The sequence below is a fragment of the Lepidochelys kempii genome, chromosome 8 (assembly GCF_965140265.1).
Source record: "Lepidochelys kempii isolate rLepKem1 chromosome 8, rLepKem1.hap2, whole genome shotgun sequence".
Classification (NCBI taxonomy): domain Eukaryota; kingdom Metazoa; phylum Chordata; order Testudines; family Cheloniidae; genus Lepidochelys; species Lepidochelys kempii.
In genome coordinates, this window is record NC_133263.1 from 18,059,798 (window position 1) to 18,086,421 (window position 26,624).

The 26,624-nt window shown below is 44.1% G+C and overlaps 2 protein-coding genes across 5 annotated transcripts in view; one reads left to right on the forward strand and one right to left on the reverse strand.

Annotated features, from left to right (window-relative positions):
• Nucleotides 1-26,624, forward strand: part of SH3RF2 (SH3 domain containing ring finger 2) — a 79,177-nt gene that overhangs the window by 36,239 nt on the left and 16,314 nt on the right. For 2 of the 3 annotated variants that reach the window (XM_073355725.1, XM_073355726.1), the window contains 4 exons: nucleotides 2,294-2,389; nucleotides 5,728-6,054; nucleotides 23,691-23,785; nucleotides 26,190-26,360. In XM_073355725.1, coding sequence (XP_073211826.1) covers nucleotides 2,294-2,389; nucleotides 5,728-6,054; nucleotides 23,691-23,785; nucleotides 26,190-26,360 — 689 coding nt within the window. The remainder of the gene's footprint in view (nucleotides 1-2,293; nucleotides 2,390-5,727; nucleotides 6,055-23,690; nucleotides 23,786-26,189; nucleotides 26,361-26,624) is intronic. The other variant, XM_073355728.1, reaches the window with a different exon arrangement.
• The window catches only part of LARS1 (leucyl-tRNA synthetase 1), a 117,610-nt gene that overhangs the window by 4,206 nt on the left and 86,780 nt on the right, over nucleotides 1-26,624 (reverse strand). Inside the window, exon 32 of one of the 2 annotated variants that reach the window (XM_073355723.1) lies at nucleotides 22,428-22,550. The exons of the other annotated variant lie outside the window; for it this stretch is intronic. Coding sequence (XP_073211824.1) covers nucleotides 22,495-22,550 — 56 coding nt within the window. The 3' untranslated portion in view covers nucleotides 22,428-22,494. Of the gene's footprint in view, nucleotides 1-22,427; nucleotides 22,551-26,624 lie in introns of those variants that run through there. 2 annotated transcript variants of the gene reach the window in all.

Here is a 26,624-nt window from a genome sequence, read left to right on the forward strand (position 1 = left end):
CCTGGAAGCCTGATGTTCAGTCCCTTGCTTTAACTTCTCCACAATGCTCCTTTAGTCAATTAGCTAATAACTGATTAGCTGCATTATTCCCTAAACTATGGGAGGGTTTGCCTTGAAAGATGCTTAGTTATATAATAAAAATGGCTTAATAGTCAGGGGACAGAGATCATCTATGCACCTTCAACATATTCAGCCATTCCTAGGAACATACATTAGTGAAGCAACACCTGCATGCTTCTACAGACATTTGCCATCTGTCCTGGTATTCTACTGAAATTATAGGACTTGCATTTATTATTTTTACAGTAGATACTTTTCAAGGTAAGTGTGCTTCACAGCAATGTCAACACTTCCTAGTATTTCAAAATTAAGTGAAGCATATTGAATCTAGCTGAGAAACCAACACCTAGGGGCTCTGATGTCCTAACAGAAAAGTCACCTGTTTTTCTTTTCATTCGGCAACTCAGCCCCTAGTGCTGTTGCTAATCAGCAAAAACAAGCAGTTCTCTAGAGGGGATTAAGGAGAAAGTTAAGAGGCTTGATAGATAGGGCTGGGTGAGGGGAAGGCTGGGGGAAAGAAAGTTCAAATATCCAAAACCAACTGTTATCTCAAACTGGGATGGGGCGGAACCAGAGGAGAAAGTAAGTTTCACTGAAGCATCTGCTGCTGCTCACTTTGCATTGTCACTTTAAAGTGTGGTTTCTAATATTGCTAACAATAACACAGGGGACATGGGGAGCCAACAATATTTTTTAACTGCAGATGCTTTCCTCTCTTTCATGCCGTCTGGTTTTGTTTTCTTTTTTGCTTTATTTGTCTTTGTTTCACTGCTTACTCATTCTATTTATTTGCTTTTGAAGACAGCCCTCATTTCCACGCCTACAGTTCAGTTAGCACACAGAGCGTTATCGTACATATAAAACAGGCAGATGCTTCTTCGAGGAGGGGACAACACACTCACTCACTCACATCCCCGTGTCTTGCAATGTTAGTCAGACAGTTCTCATTGTATGTTCTCACTTAAGGACCCCAGCTGCTGCAGTGATTTCCTTTAATATCACCCATCAGGCTGCACGAGGTCGCTGAAGCTCCCTCTGTGCACCCAACCACAGCAGGAGGATTCAAAGCTCAGCATACCCCACATAACCTCCTCTCTGCTGCTCTTTTCCCCTCTTGAGGTTATTTGCACCCCAGTGGGTGCTAGTAGTCAGCAGAACCCAGGCACTACCATTGTGACAAGACTCATATGGGTGATGCAAGAAAGGAGAGGTTCTGTGTACCCATACAGAGTGAACCACAATCTGGCCCTGGATGTTTATGCAGTGATCTGAGAGTCACAGTCCAGATGACAAGTGCTATGAAAGTGCAATGTATTATTATTAAAAAAAAATCTGGAAAGGGAGCCTGATTCTCCCCTCTCCTTCGTCTTGTGGAGTCATTTACACCTGTGCAAAAGGAAAGCAAAGTTCTACCAAACTGTAATGGAATCCTCATCTACCCACTTTGCATAGATGCAAGTGATGCAAGCCAGAGGGGAATTAGGCCAAGACCATTCTGCTCTCAATTGGAATTAGAGTAAAATGTGATTGATTCTCAAAAACTTCAAATTAATTCAAAGGGAAAAAAACCCTGCATTTTTGGACCTTTTCTCCCTGCAGGTATTTTCAGTTGATCAAATACAAATATATTAAAAATGAGTAACATTTCATTTCTGCTGGGTTGCACAGAAAATGGATCTTTCCAAAGGATTTTTAGCCACAAGTCGATAGAAAACTAGTTTTGCTGCAGAGTATTTGAAGTACTGCAGGTCCAATAATATTAGGGTATTTCAACTCTTGAAATATTCGTTTATATAGGAGTTTCTTGGCAGTACAGTTCCAATTGCCTGGAAACTTATAATGGTTTATATTTGGTACATATCTGAAATGCCATTTTCATTATTTTATTCGTGCATGATAATTAAAGAAGAATTTCCACATGAAGGAAGTATTTTAAAAAGTCATAAACTCTCTTGCTTTTCACACATTTTCCATTATTTTTTGTTAAATTCCGTTGTTTTAAGTTAAACGCACGCTGAGCATAGAGCTGAATACAGATGGACTTAAACATGTACTTAAGACTAAGCACGTGCCAAAGAGCTTTGCTGAAGACATGTGTTCTCTACAATGGACATACCTCAGAGGCTGCTTAATGATTTTGTTTTGCAGCAATTACGGGTCAAACCCATCTTTACATGTACTATCTGTCTATCCCAGACGGGAAGGTTGGTAACAATATACTTCTGCATTTCAGGGCGATATCATCACAGTGATTAGCAGAGTTGATGAGAACTGGGCAGAGGGAAAGTTAGGTGATAAAATAGGGATCTTCCCCATCTTGTTTGTGGAGGTAAGTGCAGCACATTCAAAAACACTTATTCAATACATTACCACAGGGAAGCAGTCAACATCTGTATTCACTCCCACCATACTGAATGATGCTCCTCATGTGATCCATGATCCTGGAGGGTATTCTCTGGTTTCTGTTACATCTCCTTTAAGTGAAGAATGGTGGTTGGAAGCTAAGGAGATACTCTCAAACACTGCCCTGTCAACGTATCTCACGTCCTAACTGGGCGGACCGCAATTACCAGTGAAGGGGTAATTCAGTCTTCATGGCCTATTCAGTCCTTGGCATTTTGCTGACACTATGAATAAGGGTGAGGGTCACAAGATGGGTTTTGTGATGTTAATAATTAGAAATAGTGCAAAATGTACATTGAAATTCTGTTTTAGTGGGGGGAGGGAGAACTCTTTCAACCAAACTGAACACTTTCATGGGGAAAAAAATTCATTTTTTGATCAAAAAATTTTAAAAGTGAAAATTCTCAAAATTATTCATCCAAGTTCCATTTTGTTTTGTGTTGTTTATTGGGGGGAGGGGCATTTTCTTTCACATTCACTGCCCCTCTCGTCATCATTTCCAGTGTGGAAAAATGAAAGAGGGTTGTTTTTCCCCATCAAAATGATATTTTTCAAATGTTTTTCAAAATTTTATTTCAAACATATTTTTGGCAAAAAAAAAATCCAAAAAATGTCATGGAAAATGTTCATTCCTTGCTAATTTTTTTGACAGACTAGACTTGTCTTTTTTGATCAGCTCTATTAATACATTTCCACTAGGAACTGTAATGAGATCAACCAACTGATTTTCCATAAAGCACAAAACATCTATCAGATAGTAACAGCCTTAAGTCACTACCAGCCTGCCCCAAATTCAAAGCAGAGATTTAGAGAGAGAGATTTATTGCATTATCAATCTCCTTGGCCATCTAGTCCTTCCCCAGCCGCAACATTTCTTGTTTAATACTGAATTGGTCATTAATGATCTCCCTAAAGTTTAGCTTGGGCTATAAACTGTAAATGGCACACCAAATATCTAGACACAAATGGAGATATTATTAAACTAAGTACAGAAAACATTTGTTACTTATTCCACAATTACTTTATAGACAGACACTAGTAAAAATATTACTTGAAGTTCGAACAGATCTTGTAAAATGTCTCTTCTTTTCATGAAATAATTTTGACTCAAGTAATTTTTTACTTAATCTGGCATTAGCTGGAATAAATTAATTATGGCCACTGGGAAATTAGAAATTAATTATGGGAAGGGAAAACCTGGGGCTAGTTTGAGAGATACAGGACTTCTTTTGGCTTTGGCTTTACAGACAATGATCAGATCCATGTTCCACTTTAACCAAATACCTAGTGTTAGGGGAATTCAGATAAATGGTTTTGGTTTTAGACTCATCTCTAATCACTTACAGAAATTACAATATTATATATAACACTTATTTCTGTAAGTACTTGGAGAGGAGTCTAATATATCACACACACACACTACCTGTTTTTAAACCTGGGATTGAGGAGGAGACAATACAAAAACAACCTTTGCTTTTACATGATGATACTGGTAAGGGCAATGACCTGTTCCACGCTAGGTGGATTATTTTTCATCCTAGGCATTAGGCATAATGTTTCGAGTGAGTGGGAGAGAATCTCAAAGATTTGCAAGTCTTTAATGTCAGCCGTAAATCAGGGTTAATTTCTTTGGGAGCCATTGTGGGAAGAAACATTGCCACCAAATGCCCTTTGCTATTAATATTGAGTTACTCAGCAGGTTCAAAGACATCCTGTTGAAATTCAGGCTATTACTACAGTTTGTGGTGGCAGAACTTACGTTGCTCAGGGGTGTGAATGAACCACCCCCTGAGTGACATAAATCACACCAACATAAGTGCCGGTGTGGACAGGGCGATGCTGGTGGGAGAGCTTTTCCCACCAACATCGCTTCTGCTGCTCCTTGAGGTGGTTTTATTAGGCCAGTGAGAGGGCTCTTTCCCGTCGGCACACAGCGTCTTCGCTGGGGCAACGGCCCCGCTGCAGCACCGTACATGTGGACATGCCCTTAGTCTCTATGCAAACTGAGGGTCTGACTCTGCTCCCCTTAAAATCAATGGTAAAAATCCCACATCTTTCAGTGGGAGCAGGATCAAGCTGTGAATGTTTTGGTCTAAACCAGGGGTGGGCAAACTTTTTGGCCCGAGAGCCACATCTGGGTGGAGAAATTGCATGCAGGGCTGGGGCAAGGAGTTGAGGTGTGAGAGTGGGTGCAGTGTGCAGGAAGGGGCTCAGGGCAAGGAGTCGGGGCAGAGGAGGGGTGCAGGGTGTATGAGGGGGCTCAGGGAAGGGGATTAGGGTGCAGGAGGGGGTGCAGAATGCGGGAGGAGGCTCAGGGCAGGGGTGCAGGGAGGAGTGCGGGAGGGGGCTCGGGGCAGGGAGTTGGGGTGCAGGAGGGGTTCTGGGTGCAGCAGGGGGCTCAGGACAGGGGGTTGGGTTGCAGGAGGGGTGTGGCAGGGGGTTGGGGTGCAGGCAGGGTGCTCAGGGCAGGGAGTTGGGGGACAGGGGACAGGGGACAGGAGGGGTTCGGGGTGCAGGCTCTGACCCAGCACCACTTACCTGGAGTGGCTCCAGGGTGGCAACAGCGCGCACCAGGACCAGGGCAAGCTCCCTGCCAAAGCCCTGAGGGGCCGGATCCAGCCCACGGGCCATAGTTTGCCCACCCCTACTCTAAATTGATCTAACTGAATGGAGGCAACACAGCTTATAAAGCTAACATCAGTATGGACTTCTCCATATGAACGCCTTCATGTCAGTTGGAGAGACTTGACCCCCTGCTGTGAAATGCACCCAATCTTGCCAACACAAAGCAATTAAGAAAGATGTGCCTATTTGTCCATTGTAATTTGGCGTTCCATTTATCATACTGTATACTGGAGCTGAGTGGAAGAAACTAGCTGAGATGCATGCTTCTTCATCTCTGTGAGTCTCCAGTTTTGACAGGAAAGGAAGCCAAACCTTTCTGTGAGACTTCAACTGGAGAGAGAACCAGACATACAAGCTTAATCAGATGGTGTCTCAGTGACAGACTTCTTCCAATCCATTTTAATTTGGTGGTCAGCTTTGTGTTAGTAATTATGCCTCTGGGATTTGTCACTGAAAATATAACAAAGCTGAGCCACTCAATTGCAAAGATTAACCATAATGCCATCTGAAGCCCAAACTCAGCTAGGCTCCTTGTTAGGATGAGATATAAAATGTGGGTCTATGCTCACTGGGTTTGGGGTCTATGCAAAGCTTAACTTCTGAGATGGTGCCATAAAACTTCTCTTCTTTCTGTCCCAGCCAAACATGACTGCAAGACAACTCCTACAGACAAAGAAAAGCCACCGATGCCCCTCATTTAAATATTCATCACCTTTAAGGACAGCCTCTCCCAGAGCGAAAGGCACAGAGTCACCAACCTTCCGCAAGGTGTCAGAATCTAGAAGGAAGAGCCTGAGACCATTCTCTATCACGAGTGCCTTGAATTCACTCAACAGGATGGTCCACTCACCCACAGAGCGGCAAACACTGGAAATCAGCTCACCAGTACTCATCAGCTCCAGTAATCCTACTGTGGCAACCCAGAGCAGCGAGAAAGTGGAATTCCCATATGGCCCCCCCGTCCAGGTAAATGAAAACCATTCATGTTGCTGATTGTTGAGCACACACATTGTTGGCTCTGCAAACAATAGGCTGAAAAGTAACTTCTAGGTGGAAACATTTTTCACTGTGCAGATAGCAACCTGAAAGGCCAAAGCTCAAATTAGCATTAAACAGCTCTTTTAGGTTTTTAAACATTTATATCTACAATGGTTTAAACTCTTTTCCACGGCTTAGTGCAGCTTTCTGTAAATACGACAGGAAGATGATAAAGGTAAAAGACTCCTTTTAAGGATTGCATGTTAAAAAAACGGGAGAGAAGGGAGATGGAATGCCAGTGCTAGAGACGCCTACAAGCCATTGTGTCATCCATGAAGTCAGGGACTTCTTCCCCCCTTTGGAAATGGAAAGCTCTGCCTCTTGAGTCACAGGTGCCAATGTGACTCATAAAAGGGGAGATTAAATGATCAGAATGATGACATTGTTTTGGTAAGCTGCGGGGGTTGGAGACTGAGAAGAAAGAGGGTTTTCTTAAAAAATAAAAGACTTTCCAGTTTGGAAAGTCTGGCCTGGGATGTGCATTCCTTGGCCAATTAACTGAGCCTCAGTTTATTTGCAGAGAAATGTGCACCACATAAACTATGCATGTGTGGGCATGCGCACACACACACAATTATGGGTTTCCTTTATGTGAAGGAATAGTCCAAACAGACAGAAACAAACAATATCAACAAAATAGAAGGTAAAATTAAAAACACGGATGGGCCAAGTTCAAAGGTGCCACCTCACTGATGCTTCTAGTCCCCCACACAGCCTCAGGTTGTAAATACTGGTACATGTTTGCCTAAGTGTTGCTGATGCCCCATTTAAGACCCTGTTTCCTGCACTCACTGTGCTGCCTGGACTCCTAGGGTGATATTCTGGCTCCATTGACGTCACTGGAAGTTTTGCCATTGACTTCAATGGGGCCAGGATTTTTCCCCTAATGACTTCAGTGTGAGGTTAGCCCCTGTGAGGAAGGACCTGCAAAGTCAGATCGCAAGTTATCATGTTTAACGAGGAGTTGATGGATGGTTCTAGACTATTCTCAGTGGCAGCGGATGACAGGACAAGGAGTAATGGTCTCAAGTTGCAGTGGGGGAGATTTAGGTTGGATATTAGGAAAAACTTTTTCACTAGGAGGGTGGTGAAACACTGGAATGCGTTACCTAGGGAGGTGGTGGAATCTCCTTCCTTAGAAGTTTTTAAGGTCAGGCTTGACAAAGCTGTGGCTGGGATGATTTAATTGGGGATCGGTCCTGCTTTGAGCAGGGGGTTGGACTAGATGACCTCCTGAGGTACCTTCCAACCCTGATAGTCTATGATTCTATGAAGTCCAGTTAGGTTAATGAAAAAGCAGCAATTCCTTAGGGATCTTTTTGATGGCAGTTGTTTTAATGGGCTTCTCTCCTGTCTCTTTGCTTGAATGTCAAATGTATGTAAACCTGTGGGGATGTATTTATTTATTTAAATATCTCTGTCACCTTTCCAGAGTTCTAGGAACCTCCTGGCATCTAGGGCTATTTCTACACAGGAGTAAAAAACCCATGGCTGGCCTCAGTTAGCTGACTTGGGGTCATAAGGCTCAGGCTCCAGGGCTGAAAAAGCGCTATGTAGACACTCAGGCAGCAGCCCAAGCTTTGAGACCTTGTGAGGGGGGAGGGTCCCAGAGCTCAGATTCCAGTCCAAGCCGGAGAACACCTACACAACGATTTTTAGCCCTGCAGCCCAAGCCCCACAAGCCCAAGTGAGCTGACCCAGGCCAGCCGTGGCCATGTACACATATTCTAAAGCACTCCATTAAAAATCCAAAATGTGCAATACAATATTTTAATGCAATAGTTTCTCCTGAAGGCAAATTTTCCACTTACTAAGCTTGTCCACAAAAACTAAAAGACATGCTACTCGGTCATGTTGCAACACCCTGCCCTCCCCCTACGGACTCAACCCCAAAATGCTAGCAAGGAAAGATGGGTGTTACAGCATGCCTGCCTGCCTTGAAAAGTTACCAAATCAATTTTATCTGGTAGATTGCAGAAGCTGTACTGACTACTTCCACTACGGAAGTCATAGACTGTGAGACTGACCTCGTGCAGCAATTTTCAGCCATAAAAATCCATTAAAGGTTCTGTAGTGTGCTTTGACAAATTCCCCTTTGACAGATTCCTGTTTGAATCACGAGTTTGAAACAGGTTACATGAGAACGCACAATGGACCTTTTATGTGTAATAGCAGTGTCTAGATAGCCAGTTAGTGCACCACAGGCTAGTGTGCATTGTAGATTCACACCCTGGTTTGCCACACACTGACTTGCTGCGTAGACAAGCCCTAAGATACCCTGTTTCAGTACATAAGCTGGAGAAAGCAAGAAATCCTGTAACTTACCAGCTAAAAAGAGTGGAAACTATTACTTGAAAGCCAACATAGTGTTAATGGAAACCTGTCATTGTCGAGGGCCAAATACTGCAACAGTGAATTAAAAGGGAGTTTTGACACTGACTTCAGTAGGCAGGGATCAGGCCACAGATGAGCTCTGCTCTAATGATACAGTAAAAAGCATCTTCTAGACAGTTAAGAGAGGTGATACTAGAGTAATGAACGCAGACTTTGCTCGCAATCAACGTGATGCCCTCTGAAAGATGATCTTAGCCTATCAACCTAAATACAACTTAGTGAGGCTTGTCTTGTCTCTTGGTTACACATGGTGCCACCTGCTTTCTGCCTCACACACATGTAACTCACTCGCCTCCATTCCATGACTGTTATGAAGCCAGCGAGAAATCACAAAGAAATCCAATCATCCAGACCAGAACCCTTTTTCCTTTGGAAAGGAGTCCTGGTCTTTGTCCTTCCACTACGTCACTCTGCTGCCTGCATCCCTTTAAGTCCAAAAGAGGAATTGCAATAAATTCTCATGGCAGCCTAGGAGTCCTTGCCTCCTTCCAAACCTTACCCCAAGATTGTCCCAACACAGACTGAATTTGGGACTGTAATGGTGTAACAGTGTTATTAAAATAGACCTTTCAATATAAGATCTCTCCTTTTCAGGGAAGCGAAAGACCCCAAGATCCCCAGTCTCTGAGCAGAGGTCTCCACCCTGCTTGTTAACTGATCATCTGAAAAGAAAAAGGGGTTGTTAAGATTTATTTGGCACCTTAAGGAAGCTCCAAGGGTTTTATGAGCAATAAGCCAGTTCTTGGTAGTGCAGTCGCTATGCAAGAAAACCCAGCAGGCATTTTGTGCTCAGCAATACCTTGCACAGCACGTTGGATGCTTGATCCTGTTTTACTGTGAGTGAAAGTGAAGCTTTACGATAGGGTCATCATTCAACTGAAATCGTATCATGGCTTATTCACCCAATGTCATTTCACTGAAAAATGTCTTTCTGTGAACTACTGTCAACAGCAAAAGCCATAGTGCAACCATGTTATCTTGTTGCCTTATAATGGCTCTTAATTGGTTTATTTTTCCTAAGCCAGCCTTTATTCCTGGTAGGTTTGTTTATTTGGCTACTGTTTGTTTTGGAAAGGGGATGCAGATGGCATCATGTGTAATTTCATTTCAAGCCTAAACTTGTGGATGGCCAGTTTATATCCATTTGTTCTTATGTCAACATGGGCTCTTAACTCCTCTCCCTCCCTGCTATTTATCCCTCTGACGTATTTATAGAGATCAATCATATCTTCCATCAGTCTTCATTTCGTTAGGCTAAACAGCCAAGCTCCTTAAGTTTCCTCTCATAAGGTAGGTTCTCTATTCCTCTGATCATCCTAGTAGCCCTTCCTTGCACCTGTTCCAGTTTGAATTCATCTTTCTTCAACACAGGAGACCAGAACTGCACACAGTATTCCAGATGAGGTCTCACCAGTGCCTTGTATAATGGCTTCCCTATCTCTACTGGAAATAACTTGCCTAATGCATCTTCGGATTTCATTAGCTTTTTTCACCGCTGCATCACATTGGCCGCTTATAGTCAGCCTGTGATCCACCGATACACCCAGGTCTTTCTTCTGCTCTGTTGTTTCCAACTGATATGTCCCCGGCTTATAGCAAAAATTCTTGTTGTTAGTCCCAAACTGCATGGCCTTGCACTTTGCACTATTAAATTTCATCCCATTTCTATTACTCCAGTTTTCAAGATCCTCTAGATCTTCTTGTATGATTGTCCGGTCCTCCTCCATATTGGCAATACCTTCCAACTTTGTGTTATCTGCAAATTTTATTAGCATATTTCCACTTTTTGTGCCAAGGTCATGAATGATAAGAGCCAAAGTTATAGATAAAATTTGATGCTAGATCATCATGTTGGGTAAACTCTTTTGAAAATCTGTCCTTGACTCAGGTGCTGAAAACTTTTGAAAATCTGGTCATCAGTGCATCCCCTAAAATGTGATTGTATCCTGACAACTGTCTTTATACAAATGGCATTGTGTGGTGGAGAGAGGGTGTTCTGTGTTCAGATTTAATTACTCCAGATCAAACGTGCTCTGTTTGCAAGTAAAGACATATGGGGGTGGGAGTTCTCCTGCAAACTCAACCTGGTATCTGAGAGTCATGCGTGGTTCTTTCCTTCTTGCACATCATCATTGGTAAAAAAAAAAAAGTTCTCCCAGCCAATTAATCTATGCAGCTCTGTCGCCTGCATTAGGTTTGCAGAGGTGGAATTGACTGGAACTCAATAAGTCATTCTGTTGATGATGCACCAAAAGGAACCAAACCCACAGTTCACTCCCTCTTGGTGTGCTGGGCCCACAGGCCTAAGAAGTGTAAAAGCATATTTCTATCACTAAAGTCAGCAGATAATGCTCTGAATACACAGAGGGAGCAGATTGGTTGATTTAGAAGGAGCCAGTGTCTACGTCCTCACTATTCAGAGCAGAATTGGACTTTAAACTTTCCTCTATACTTCACCTGACTCAGTAAGTATTCAACGTTGAACCAAGGGGTTGAAGTCCAGAAGGAGCTTTGCCTCTGAAAATCCCTTACCCCAAAATATCACTGTGGAAGGCTACAGAGTAATCAAAGGGCTGAAAATGCCAGTGATCCTGGATAACCGATTCCTATAGAACAATTTCTGTGAGACACTGACCTAGAAAGAAAATACTAGGTACTCTGAATCAAACTCGAGCTGGGGCAGCAAAGACTGGTGACAATACAACCAAGTGGAATCTAAGGAACGACCCCAAATGTGAATGTGGAGAGCGTAGGCAAGCACTTGAATACTGCCTGATGCAATGGTCCCTGTATTCCCAGGGCACGCTTTGAGATAAGTGACATCATCAGGCCATGGCTGCAGCTTTAGAGTGACAGATATGATGATGACCTGCCTCTATAACAAGAAGCACATGTTTACTACAATTAGGTCTAGTATTTTACCCAACTGTGTCATCCACTTTAAGTATAATTGGCTGCATTCTAATAGTATTAAAACAAAAAAAAAAACCAACAATAGTTTGTATGTTGCAGTGTCATCTCTGTGCATGTTGCTGTGAAATTAAATCATAAGTACCTCCAGCAAATGCACACACACTATACAGCAACACTGGAGCTCAGATAAGTGCTGGCCTTCAGCAGGGCAAGGAGCCTAGGTACTTCCCCTAAGGATAAGTCCAACTAAATTAAAACAGGTCCCACCTCCTTGTAATGCTCCTTTGTTACACCTTACTGGAAATTCCAGTAGATTTCTTCAGAATCCTTCACCTGTTCTCTCTTGGCAGCCCCAGGCGGCCTAGTGGCCCAGGAGGTTTTGCTTTGTTCTATTGCCTACTTGGCCAATTAGAACCAGCTGAAATTTCCACATGCCAAGACATGATACAAAATAGGCCCCAACACCAAAGTCAAAATCTGAGACTGGATGCAAAACTTTGCACAAATTTGAGGCTGTTCAAATCCATCTTTATGTTGTAACTGACAGGTGACAGTGGAGGTGCTAAACCCTGAAATTTATTCACTAGAGATGGGCCCAAACTCTTGCTCAGTATCCCCTTCTTCCCCTAAAACTTTAGGGAAGCTTGAATCACTCTCTGAAATGGAAGCATTAAGGAGGTGCATTCCTTGAAGCATTCCTGGGTTTAGGTGTGGGTTTTATTTGCTTTCTTAACTCAGTAGGGAGCCTGTCAGTTTCCCCAGTGCATGCTTTGAGACTGGTGATACCTCTGCCTTGGATGGTTGCGTGCAGGAAACTGGAGGGTTACACTGGCTTGTTCTGTTTGACTGCAAGTCTGGGAATCTACCGTCAAGACTTTCATTTGCAGCTTCAGAAGGTTTCTTTGCAAGCAGGTTAGTTTTCCCTTTCACCAACTCTTTCTTTATACAATCTAAACTGAAGCTTTGTCTCCAATGCAAAAATAGGTCTGTTTTTACATCAAGATAGGTAACTTGAGACAGCTATTTCACTGGGAAAAAATACACCTAGTTTTGCAGTGAAGATATAGCATTGGACTAGATGATCTCCTGAGGTCCATTCCAACCCTGATATTCTATGATATATGTTTCTATGATAACCTTTTGCTTTGTTTGGAACAAAAAAGATTATTGGGGCTATGGTCTTATTGTATATACTATATAAAATAGATGAGAAAATATTAGGGGAGCCATGTAAGCTCCTAAATGGGGGACAGACTGCATATGTAGTACAGATAAACTAGATGGAGAAGGGTCAGAAGATTGAACAACATTCACCTCTCCCTCTTTCACCCCCTAGTGGAAGTTTCTAGCTGTCCTCCTAAGATGAGTGCAGGAAACACGCTTTTCTGCTATAAGGGAGGAAGGATGGGTTTATTTAGATGGAGCAAAAATTCATCAGAGATTAAAGACAATGGGTGAAAGCATTAGGACCACCAGGCATACTGGCAAATAGTCTGAGTTGCCTGCACGAGAGCTATGCATCATGACAGACATACTCCCTTGCTGGGAGCGAGGGAAAGTCCGCACTCTGGTATCTGAGGCGTCCATTTGAAATACAAAGAGTTCGGGAGCACTCAGTGCCATGGGGCACCACACCTCAAAACTGTCATTATGCCTCATTTGGCCTCAGTCAAAAGGCCACTAGATTTAGTACCAGTGCCTCCTCACAGGCCACTTAGAACTTCAGTCACTGATCTCAGTCCTTCCCCTCCAATTCCCCAAGAAAATAAAAGAAGCTACAGGGATCTCTTGTTAAACTACTACACTCATTTCCAGATCCAAACCAAGCCCATCCTGGCAAGTCAGGTGGCAGCAAGGTCAGGGAGCACTTAGCTCGAGGCCACTGCTACCCTTCACCACTAGTCAAGTGGGTCAATGAAAGTGGAGGAGCTCAAGAAACGTGATGGCCAGCATCAAATTTTATATCTTATGTTGTACAAACATCTAGGACTTGAGTTTTAGTTACACTCAGGCCACTTTATGCTGTAAATTGGCAGAAATGGCCCCCTGCAAGTATCCCCTTACTAAGAAGGCTTCCTGGGCCAGTGTGGAGCTGGCGTAAGGGCTTCACATCAGCACCCAGTGTAGACAGCATATTGAGGACAGATGGCAGGAGTTGAAGAGAGGGGGGTGGGCCACGGGCCAGGAGAGGACACAGTCAGGACCAGCTCTAGGCACCAGTAAAGCAAGCACGTGCTTGGGGTGGCACAATTCCAGGGGCAGCATTCCAGCGATCCTTTTTTTTTTTTTTTTTTTTCTGCTTGGGCAGTTGCACTCTCAGAGCTTGGGGAAGCAAAACACCTAGAGCCAGCCATGGACACAGTTATTCCCTGCTTTCAAAGGTGCACAGGGGGGATCCATGGGTAGCAGAGCACAAATGATTACAGCAGCCCTGAGGTTGCTCTTGACCTACAGTTGGTTGGAAACTTTTTGATTAAACTTTTTTCATCAAAAGATGCCATTTTGTCAAAACTGAAGTACTTTGTGAAACCATATTAATTTAGACAGAGGTTTCTATGGGACGGTTTCTCAGATGCAGGGCGGACTTGAGAGAAAGAGAGAGAGAAAAAGATCAAAAACCTGACCTTTTCAGTCCAAAAATGGATGTTTTGACACAATTTTCTTTTCATTCCAATGCAGAACTAAAACAAAATTTCCAAACCTCAAAAATTGTCACAAAACAGAATTGTCATTAGAGATGGCTGGACATTTGTACCAGAGGCTGGACAGTTCCCAGGGCAAGAAAAGATTGTTTAAAGCTAGCTGTTTCCTTCTCCACTTCCACGCATGCCCAAATGTCAGAACAGAGGAAATGAAAATCAGGGCTAATATGCGGCAGGGAATGAGATTGGTAACGCAAAAAGCAGTACTTTCTTTTAAATCAGTATTCCACAAATGCCCCGGGCATGGTACTAAGGGGAGGGGGCACTACTGCTGGAATTTTTAGCTTTGGGATGAGATAGGAAATTAAAGCTCTGACCATTTTCATCATTAAAGATCCTGTGGCCCTTTTCTCCAAAGTAGGAGGATGAGTCCAGGTGGCAAATTCCAGCTTAAATGCTTTCTGCTGACCTAAACTTCCCCATGTTAGCAGAATTGCAGAAGCTATTCTTCACTCCCCGTCCTGAGAAAAGCGATGCCACATGAATGGTGCAATATGGCTTCTGTATTTCAGCTTGCAAGTGGCTGCATTTTAGAGGTGGATGAACTGATTCTTGTATTAGTTTCATCCCAGAGCAAATGTTTATGACCAAGTTATAAAGCTGCAAAAGGAGGCTATAATTAAAACTCTTTAATGAAGGCTGCCTATCACCTCGCTCAACTACTTGTGTCCTGTCTTTGAAGACGTGCCAGTACACTGTCTGCTGTATGCCAGCTTGAGTGCCAGCCACCAGGAGTACAAGAGCTCTGTCTCTGAGGCATGTTGTGTTGTATATGTAAAGAGGGCGAGTGGAAAAACAAAGCTGAACTTCATAGGTAGAAATTAGGAGAGTGGAAATCACCTGTATAAAAGCCTGTGGTTTGCTGCTGTACTGCTGTTACATACAAGGACTGGATCACAGAAAGCTGCCTGGGTGCCACCTTATAAGAATCCCAAGATACACAGAGGAGTGTCTTAAATAAATGAAAAGGAGGACTTGTGGCACCTTAGAGACTAACCAATTTATTTGAGCATAAGCTTTCGTGAGCTACAGCTCACTTCATCGGATGCTCAGATAAATTGGTTAGTCTCTAAGGTGCCACAAGTACTCCTTTTCTTTTTGCGAATACAGACTAACACGGCTGTTACTCTGAAACCTTAAATAAATGAGACCGTCATGCACCAGGGCTCAACAGCACAACCTGTTTGTTATTCTTTCTGAAGTGAATTTTTGTCCCTGTGAAAGACAGTGAGTGGATTGACAGCCCAGGAGACTGCAGCCCCCCAAGTGCACAGAGCAGGTCCACGGCCAGGTGGAGCAATGCTAGCTTCTCCCACACCACCCTATGCAATGGACCTCAGCCTCCCCATCTGTACAAGAGAGATAATAAAATCTCCCTGCCTCTCAGGGTGATGAGAGACTTCATTAATCTCTCTGTGTCTATAAAGCACTTGGAGAGCCTCCAAAGCAAGGTGTTAGAGAGGTGCAAAGGGACCACCTTTGAAGGATAAAGATTTCATTCTCCTTGTCTCATTTAATCCTTTGTCTCTCTGCTGAAGCTGCAAACAAGCCTAGCAACTGCAGCTGGTCAAAAAATTTCTGCTGAAATAGTTTTTCTCCTCCCCCCAAAATTTTGATTTTCAGCTAAACAAAATTTTTCACAGAAAGTGTCTGCTTTCTGAGGAAAATTTCAACTTTTTTCATTCAATCAAATGCCCAAAGATCTACAGTTTTCCATTTGTGCCAGGAAAACAAAATATTTCAGTTAAGACATGCCACTGTGGTGCTGATGAGAGTTGTAGTTTGGTTGCCTTATGTCTCCATTCTCCCCTATGGGCTGGACTCCATAGCCCCACTACATCTCCCAGGCTGCACCATAGCCAGGGACTCCCGTGATCCATCAGCTCCCCTCACCAAGAAAGGAGACAATGGTGTACAGTGAGTGATGCTGTTTGTCTTCACTCTATAGAGGAGAATGGGAGCACCAGGTCCCTGACCTACAAATTCCTATGGGAGACACTGCGGCAACATTTCTAAATTAAATTATTTTGTTTTTTTATTTTTTGCCAAAAAGTCAGAGGATAGGGAAAAAAACACATTTCCCAACCAGGGTTGGACTAAGACCACCAACTCATTTAATCAAAAAGCTATTTGATGGCCACACCTTTAAACCACTATCAACCTTAACTGACATCAAACTGGCTACCTAGAAGTGAAAGCCTCTGATCGCATTAGCTGTACCCTGAGTCCCCACTCTGTCCTTCAGCATACAGGTGCAACAGGTTTGAGTTTGGAGCTGTAGGTTTTATTTGATTGGTAGAGCTGATCCTATTTGTCAAAGTATAAACTTACAAAAGAAATGGCTGCAGTTAATTAGCTGAATAATCACAGAGCCCTTTAGGTATTTGTTATATGAGCAAGAGTGGAAGTATCCTTGAGAGATCTGTACAACCCATCTTCCTAATTTCACTTCCTATAAGAGGTATATTTGAGAGAGACCCTAACCCAACTGCTCCCATCCCTCTTCACTGGTCCAGATAAAACAGCTATGTTGCTCAGTGAAGATTTTTCTCTGAAGGCAAGCAAGTGACATCAGTGATCTGCTTGTAGCTAATAAATTACAGGCTGGTTTAGCAGACTGCACTGGCTCGGAGACAAACACAGATAAGAAAAATTAGTGACATAGCCTCTTGGGTTGATGACCCCCATCCACAGCCTGTCCCTTTCCAAATTAGAATTAATCGACTTTGTTCTGAAGTTTCGTCTCCTCAGAGCTGTTTATCAAGCAGCATGTGACAAATGGGAGCCCGAGGAGGATATCCCAACACAGGCACACTAACAGACAGCTGGATATGGGTTACCTGCCAATGCATACTAGCATACTCCTGCAACTCATGCAAGCACAAGGTAACCAGGTCAAAACGCCTTGGGGTTTAAGCAGACCCCAAGATTGAAGGTGAACAGGGCAGTAATAACCTGCTTTCTCCAGATTCCACTATTTCAACACCATTTCCTGCTTCCTCCTGTTAGGTACATTGCTCTTAAAGGGTTAATATGTTTAAGCCCTGGGTTGTTACAAACAGCAGGCAAAATTCTGCTCTCAACTACAGGCAGGCAACACAGAGTGTACTGGCACTTCTTAAGCCAATGGGGTAAAATAGAGAATGGAATTTGCCCCAAAACCCCTTTCCCTCACACAGGTAAGTGTTTGCCTCTTACCCCTACATGAGAAAGGAAGTTTTGTCCACACCATTACCATGTAAGTGAGGCAGAGCTGAAAAATTAAATACAAAATGCATACAGTACTTGGAAAAGGTGGAGATATGCAAATAGGTTAGAAGGAAATAAAAACTGCTACATACAAGAAAAGTTTGGCTTATGAATGCTGAAAAATAGCCAGATGGTGAATCAGTAAGCTTTTATTACTACCTCAAAGGTGAACAGTTCTGAGGCTGGGCTTACTATTAGTCAGATCGCATAAGTAAGTTACTGCATCTTGACTAGATGTGGCTTAGGGCAATGACAACTATTAAGGTCCTCTAACCTACGCAAATATCTTACTTGCCAGCTACCAAGTCATAGGCGGTCTTGTCTAATGGTTAGAGCAAGAGTCTAGCCTACCACTTAGCACTGAATCCAGATGGGGCAGCTCCAGGAATAAAGCCAAGGGTCATAGCCAGGAGTCAGAAACCAAAGCCTTAGCTGCAGGGTTAGCTGGAATCACAGTCAGAAGGTGGAGCCAAGGGTCTGAGGCGGGCGTCAGAGATCAGAAAGGAGCAGGAGCAGGAGCAAGACTAGAGACAGTGGAAGCAGGGGCAGAACTGAGCGTAGCTGCAGGCTAGGAAAGCATTGAGCAGCCACTGGACTGCTGCTGCTGCTGGTGAGGCTTGGTATCATGCTGCAAGTGTCTGCAGAAAATCCGGTGATGCAGTCAGTTTCTATCAGGACCAGCTGTGCTCAATGGGTTCCCAAGAGACTAGCTCTGCTGCAGGCTGGACCCTGACAGTACCCGCCCCCCCTTCAAGGGTGCCTCCTAAGGACCATAGGGACCTGGTCTTGGGGGGTGTTTCTGATGGAAGGCACATATGAGTTCTAGAGCATGGACTTTTTCCTACAACTCCCATGACTCCCTTATCCATCAACAGATTAACTAAATCAGGGGTGCTCTTGTGCTGAGTTGGAATGTTGTGAACCCGGGCAAAGTCTAAGTCCATGAAATTGTTGGAGGGCCCCAAAGTCCACATGCCCCCTCAGCTTGACCTCCGATATGGTGGGATGTTGTAACCAGAGAGGGAGTTGGAGGGCACTAGCACGGTGTCCCTTCACAGCTGAGGTACAAGTTCCTGGAGTGAGGGGGGGCGGGAAACATAAGCTCAGCCAGACCCCCTTATCAGGGCTGAGGCCTGGAGTCTTTCTAGTCAAGACACAGCTGGATTCCTAACAGGGCATCCCAAAGCGTGGTGTCCAAATTCCCCATAATACAGGCATATCCCCAAAGCAAGATGCCAGCCCTTTTCTGCATCAGAGGCAAGGCCGAACCCAGCTGATCTGCCTGGGCCACTGTAATGAGAACAGGAGAGGGGACTGGGAAGTCGACTCTCTCTCCAGGAGATGTTTGGTTAGGGGGTCATTGGTACCTTGACCAATCAACTTGACCAAGACATCCAGGATGGATGGTGGCTCCACCCGTGCCAACTCATCCTTGATTTGCTCACTTAGGGCATGTCGGAAATGGTAGCGCTGTGCCACCTCATTCAGCATTTGCTGCTAGAACTCTGCAACAAGCTTGGTGATCAACCTATTTCCCCGGCACAGCCCCCAAAGCAGGTTCTCAGCAGATCATGTGCAATTTGGATCATCAAACACCATTGCCGTAGCTCAGACAAACACTTGAAACTGCCCCAGCAGGGGTCTAGAAGTCTCCAGGAGGGGAGACACAGAGGCCAAGGCCTCCCCAGTTAGCAGACTAATAATAAGTTCTTCTCGGGTCTGGTCAGTGGAGAACAACTGGGGCCGAAGCATAAACAGGAGCCAGCATTCCACAGAACTTGTTATGGTACCCAGCAAACTTACCCGGGATTGGAATCTCTGACTCCCTAGAAGCCAGGATGGCAGCTACTGGCAGGATGGCTTGAGCCCATAGAGCTGCAAGGCCATAATCTGGGCCTGTAGGGTCTGCAAGATCCCACAATGTTTGGCAGGAGCACAGTTGCCTCTTCAGAATCCATCTAAAGGGAAGTCCAGCCACTTACCCAACCGTGTTCAATCTTTTGAGCTGCTCAGACTGTCAGCGACCAAGTCATGAGTGGTCTGGCCTAGTGATTGAAGCAAGAGTCCAGTCTGTCATTTATCACTGAAGCCAGATGTGGCAGATCCAGGAGTGGAGCCAAGGGTCATAGCTGGGAGTCAGAGACTAAAGCCTAAGCCAAAGGGTTAACCAGAGTCGCAGTCGGAAAGTGGAGCCGAGGGTCTTGGCTGGGTGTCAGAAGTCAGGAAGTCGCTGGGGGCTGGAGCAGGCACAGGCTGGAGAAGAAGCAGGAGCAAGGCCAGAGACAGTGGACCAAGTGCAGCTGCTGGCTAGGAATGTGTTGAGAAGCCACTGGACTGCTGCTGCTCCTATTGGGTTCCGGGAAGCAGGCGGGCACAAGCCCGCCCATTGCTAAAGGACCCTCCCCAGCCTGAGGGGAGGATCCACAAGGACCAGGAACTCAAATAATTACGGGGGACAGCCAAACATGTAACAGGGGCAGGTGTGAAGGTCAAAGGGTCAAACAAAGGGAACCTGAAGGGGACACTGACAGGGCTGGCTCCAGCTTTTTTGCCACCCCAAGCGGTGAAAGGGAGGGAAAAAAAAAAACAAGCCTGGTTGAGCTGCCGCCAAAGTGCGGCTGAAGAGGGAGAGAGGGACTGCAGGGCCTGCCGCCGAATTGCTGCCAAAGACCCGGACGTGCCGCCCCGATGACGGACAGAGTGCTGCCCCTTTCTATTGGCTGCCCCAGGCACCTGCTTCCTTCGCTGGTGCCTGGAGCTGGCCCTGGACACCAAGCATGGACTGCTGCAGAGTCTAGATGTCAGGTTGTAGGAATTGGCAGCCAATCAGGTAGCACAGTCAATCAGACAGCTTCCATCAGGGCCAGCTGTGCTCCTTTGGGTTGCCAGGAGGCTGGATCTGCTGCAGGCTGACACCTGACATTGCTCTTGACTGGCTTATCAGAAGCCAATAGTAGGGTTGTGGGTTTTTTCCTGGCCCTGTAATTTCATCCCTTCTTAGCAAGTCACCTCAAAGAAAAAAAACAAAACATTTACACTTCAAGAAATTCATGACCATAATAGAAGAGATTTCCAGAGCTCTCTGATGAAAACATTCAGAATGTCTGTAACAAAACATCTGAGGACCAGCAAAATGCATTGTCCCTTGAGCGAACTTGGCTCTACATTAACACTTCGGTCAATATATCTTGACATTCTTCTCAAGAGGAGCCAATATCTGCCTATCTTTCTACATCATCCTAAACCCTCCCATGCAACATATGACATGACAAGATTACTCTGTTTTTACTGAATCATCTTTAAAGGCAGGATATTGAGGGATTCATAGCTGGGAAGCGTGTGTCATTTTTGTAGCTGCTGTGTGGTGGCATGAGGGTGGGAAGTTCAAGAATTACAGAAAATGGATGTGTGGGAATATGCCTGCCTTAACCCATGTCGAATACAAAATGCTTCACACCAAGAGAAAATGTGGGCTGCTAAATACTGTGATAGTTTAAGGACCTTACCTCTAGTGCGCTTGTTGAATCCCACTGCACTCCTTAGAATATGAGAATCTCAGGATTTCTCACGTTGTTGGGATAGGGGCATGGAAACAGAGGGAAGAACCAGAGACACTTTTCAATGCCATAAATGTTAGGAGTGAGCCTAACACTGTTCAGGACTGGTGCTAAAACAGACATGGCTCTACTCACCAAAGAGGCGAATCAGAGAAGCTGAGAAAAGAGGAAAACAGATCATAAGTTACTTCATAAGATAACCTTTCTGGCTAACGGGCTTGTATCCCTTTAACCCACAACTTTTTTCTTCAAGGGGCATTGCAGGGAAGAGACAGTGACCCATTTATTGATAAAAGCTTCCTGAATGTCCACAGGCAAGTCACCAAGGGTACGTCAGCACTGCAATTGGGGGTGTAATTGCAGCCCCTGTAGACATACCTGTGCTAGCTTTAATGTAGCGAGGGCAGGTACCAATAGCAGTGAAGAAGCAGCAGCATGGGCTATACAAGCCCACCTGGGTATGTACTCATGTAGCTAGCCTGTGCTGCTATGGCTTTACTGCTATTGCTATATGAGCTAGTTAAATTAAAGCTAGCTTGGTTACATCTATACATATTGCAATCACACCCCTGACTGCAGTGGAGAGGTACTTAGTGTCTCTGGGCTTCAGTTCCCCAGGAGAGGATAACAGCATAGCCCCAATGTCACCGGGAAGTTGTAAGGATAAAGACATTAAAGATTGAGAGGCACTCAGATTCTATGGTAATAGGGCTGGATCAGTATGATTGATAGATAACTGGTGAAAGTTGGGATTTGTAAAGGTTTCTTCTTTCCCTTCTCCTGGACTTTCTTTTCACTTACACTGTGGATAGCAGCCCATCTCCTAGCAGTGACTATGGCAGCACAGACTCCAGGAATGCTAGTCTTATGGGAGATGAAACAGGCAGCCTGACATCGGTGGTGAAAGCAGCAGCAGCAGCGTTTGGAAATCTCTAGGCAGGAACTTTTGCCTCAACAGCAGCTCTGGAAGGGACTTGTATTAAACATGACCACCAACAATTGCTTTGACAACAGTCACAGATTCAGGCCCCTCGCCCCAACATGAGAGAATCACATGAGAAAAGTGCATACTGGGTGTTAGGATGACTGGTACATTGGGACCGTGGCAGGAAGGAGGTGTTCCCTCAACAATAGTCACATCATTTGCGGAATTATGACCTCTAAAAGACCCCACTTCCCAAACTATTCTGCAGCTTGCTGTGTGCCATGTGGTTATCACCTGTCACCCCAGAAGTGGCTGCATGTCAGTGGAGCTTTGTGTATGTATGTGTGAAATGCTTTTTGATCCCTTAGGATGATATGCAACCCTATAAATACCAGATAATAATAATAATAATAATAATTAATAAATACTGTTATTGCTGCAAGCTCCCTGACACAAGGACTGTCTTATTTGTGTATCATACACAGCCAAACACTTGGTTGGAGTTTAGTAAACGAAATTATGATTATATAGTCCCACTCACCTGACTGAGGTGACATTCTTCCCCCTGGTTATCACACTTGTGATTTTAAATAACATTTTGTCAACCCCTGCCAGCTCCTCTTCCCTTCTAGGTTTCATGCCTGGAGTGCATATCAGTCCCAACAAATGAATCAAGGACTCGCTCTGTTGTAGAAGTAATCCAAAAGGAAAGAGAAAAAAAAAACAAAAAAAGGAATGAACTCCACCACCCTTGAGTGGATCTCATATTTATATGATCAGCCATGATTACAGATTTAGGGGACTGGAGGCTCAGACATAACATTTGAAAGTCATGGCTGTTAGGTGACGTTTATTCTGTTTAATCAGTGTGCTGAAAATCTCCACAAACACAAGATTAGCACTCCTAATAAACCTGTAGCTTGGAACCTTGCCAGCAATAGGAAAGTATCTACCTGGCCATTTTTCTGTGCCATGCAGCAGTAGCACTAAGGGCAGAACCAGCTCCACGCATAAGCTGGAGAACTGAATCAAAACATGATGATGTATTGAATTCCAGAAGTAGGCAAAACGCTACTCTGCCTCCATTTTAAAAGTATGTGGGGCTGATTATCCTGTTACTTACACCAGTGTAAATGAAGAATAGCTCCCCTGAAGGCCGTGGAGTAACATAGCGGTAAAACCAGTGTAAGTCAGGGGAAAATCAGGCCCTATGTGTGAGTGCAAGTCCACTAGGGGGCTAGTGAAAGGTGCCGGGCTGACAACCCTCGAAATTAGACACTACTCTTTACTCACAGAATGGCATAGCATGGGCAGTGACAATGCAAGCTTCCTCCTCACTGACCCACCTATGTACATCAGCGTTGAGGTAGAAAGGCCACCTTGAGAGATGAACGGGTAGTAGCTTAAGTTTCCATGACCCATGCAGCTTTTGGACATCTCTGCTGTGACTGACAGCAAGGTTGCCCATGGGCATCTACTGTGATGTAGACAAGAGGTTTGGAATGTAGATAACCTGTCCACTAGGAAATGAATTGAGACAGCAGTCCACTGAAGAGATGGCAGCAATCACTACTGAACGGGGCTGGAATTCAGTCTGTCCCCGTCCCTACACAAACCGTTCTGTTTCAGAGTTCTGTGATATTCAAGGCCACTGGGGTAATAAAGCAACAGAACACTTTTGTGGAACAGGGCATGTTTCCTGGCTGTGGTGGCAAATGATTGCGGGGTCGTTTCACACTCTTCACAGTGGGGTTCCGATGGCAGAGGGAGCCTAAACTCAAGGTCATTTTATTCAACTTACTTTGTTTCCATTTTTCATTGCAGGTCAGCGCTTCTTATTATACTGCACCAGGATCCCTGGGGCACTCAACTGCCATTGTCACCCTTCCGCATCTTCAGCAACACATATCAGCTAATATGTATGTATGAGTATTGAAACTTTGTTACTTTTGTTTCAGAGGGTGGCAGGGAGCTTGACTCGTGAAAGCCCATCTCAGATATATGGCATCTCATTTTCAGTGGGGCTTCTGGGGGCTTACCCAGCCAACGCAGAATGGACACTAAGTGTTTTCCTGAAGTAACATGCTGATGAGGAGCTAAAATCAGATTAGAAGCTGTGATTCTTTGGACTCCTAGTTCTTTCTTACGCATTCTAGCCACCAGATCACTGAGCCCTAGTAAAACTCTTGAACTCACAGCCTGACTCTTAGGCCAGTGAAAGGACATAGCACTGTAGAAAAATAAAGATAGAATATTGGCAGCACACAAGGGCTTTTCATAGATTTCGAGTGCTTTTGCTCACTTTAAATTAGTATGATCTTCATATTTCAGTTACTACAATCCTAACACTGTGGGTTTTTGTACCTGATTGTTTATCTCTTTCCAATGCCTGTTGAATTACTGATGTGTTTCTACATTTTCAAACCAAAAATTCTTTAAAAGTGAACTGAAACGCTCTTTAAATTTAACTAATTATTTTAATTAAGAAACTATTTAAAAGTTAATTGATTTTTTAAAACAAATCATTCAAAGAAAAATACATGTTGAGTTAAAATTTGCAAATAAATATATGGCAGTTGTTTTGTCTGTCTGTCTCCTGGACAAGAATCAGCAGCCTAGCTCTCATGATAAGCAACCCTACAACAACAAACAAGCATGAATGCAGTCTACTGCTCATGAGCAGTTCTATATTGAAAATCAAGATCCTGATCCTGCAAAGATAAATATCTATTAGGAAGGTGTATAACCTTGAATTATTCTCATGCATAAACTTACATACACAGACCCTGATCCTTCAAAGATTTACACACATGATTACTTTAGATCCATGAGTAATCCTGATGACCTGAAATGGGAATATACAAGGGGTTGCAATTAAGCACATGTGGAAGAATTTGCAGAATTAGGGCCATACTGAAGTGTTGGTAGGATTGGGTCCCTAATCTGGACCATTCATTGCTCAGAACCTACAGTAACAAACTAGCATGAGTGCAAGCTACCACCTAAGCGCGGTACTTCAATTAAAAAAAATAAACCACTGGGGAGTTAGAGCAGGTCTGAATTTAGCCCCATCTGCACAAATAATAGAAGGAAAAATCCTCTTATAAGGAAAGACATTTCAATTTCAAACTTCCAAATGGGTGTTATGACCAACAGAGAGAGAACAATCGCTTTTAAGAACTAGCAAAAAGTCCTTGACAGTCTCCTTTTTTTTAATAACTCTTGGTTTTGAGGTGATGATAGTTGCTGTAGCATCTGCTACTCAGATTAATATTTGAAAACAGACCACATCCCACTTGGGAGAAGAAAAAAAAACCAATGCAATTAGATAAAATGTGTGTCTCCTTGGAGACAAATAAAAGTTCTTTTTTTAAAAAAAGCCACAGGCCCTTGGGAAAAGGGTAAAATTGAAAAACAGGTGAATGAGATTTTTGATGTTTTGTTTTCCTTATTTTTTGCCATTCTGTCTTATGAGGACCCCTGCTGAGAACAAGCAATCTCATTACACAACTAGAATCAGTGGGGGTTTTTTGTTTTGTTTTGTTTTTTAAACACAGCTCTCTGAGCAGGTTTGCTAAGCAGGAGAGACAGGCTGCAGGGAGCCCCCAAACACTTGTACAGGAGACAGCCATAACTTGGCAGTACATGCTGAGGAAAGCAAAGTAGATGGGGCCGGGTATCTGGCTAATGCTTTCTATGGAGCTCACAGTCCCTTTGGGTGTGTCTGGGTGAGATTATAACCAACAAAAGCTGGCAGGAAGACCCAGGTTAACAAGTCCTGTTGCTGACCACATACTGATCCCATTGTACCTTTCAAAGATATAATGCCTCCTTGACACAGTCTTTTGGGTGGTACACCTCACCTGCGCTCTAGTGCTGCTCTGCTTTGGAAGACGCATAACTCCATCCCTAATCAGTTATTTCAGTGGAGTATTCACGGTTGGAGAATAAAAACAGCCCCCTCCAACCCCAATACTGGACCCCTTTGGCTGAGACTGACAGTTCTAGGTCAAAAAATGTTGACAAAGACTGCTTCATTCCTGGTAGCTTTTCTTTTATTCATATCCCCCCTGGCCTTAAGATGTAAGCAGTTACCTTCCTACAAAGCCTTTCCACATTCATGACAGCACCCAGATATATGATGCGAGTGCCAGCTGAAGATGCTTCAGGCAATAGGCTCTGCTCACACAGAACCAACAGCATCAGCTCCCAGAATGATTAGAAACAGGATTGTTGTGTCATCTCCTATCCTTACCGCACACGGGGGAGGCAACTTTTCCATAGTGCATGTCTGTGCTTTTCTAATTTCCTGTGTATCAACAGGTGCGTCGCTCTACACTCCTACACTGCTCATGGACCGGAGGAGCTGGATTTGCAGAAGGGAGAAGGTGTTCGTGTTTTCGGGAAGTACCACGAAGGCTGGCTCAGGGGAATGTCATTGGTCACTGGAAGAGTTGGGATCTTCCCCAGTAACTATGTTGTTCCCCTTTTCAGGTCTGATTTCCTTATGTGAAATAATGTATTTGTAGAAGGAGTGGTACAGTAGGTAATCCTGGGGGGGATATAATGAAAGAAGCTCACTGCCTGGCTCCAGGACAGTGAGATTGTCCTAGAATATTAATCATGGCTGTCAACACCATGGGTATATGGAATGCTGTCCTGCTGCCACCCCTCCGGAATAACTGGATCTCATTTCACATTATCCCCTTCTGTACTATGCCATTGGCCACATGTGCTATATGTGCTTTCACCTCCCTC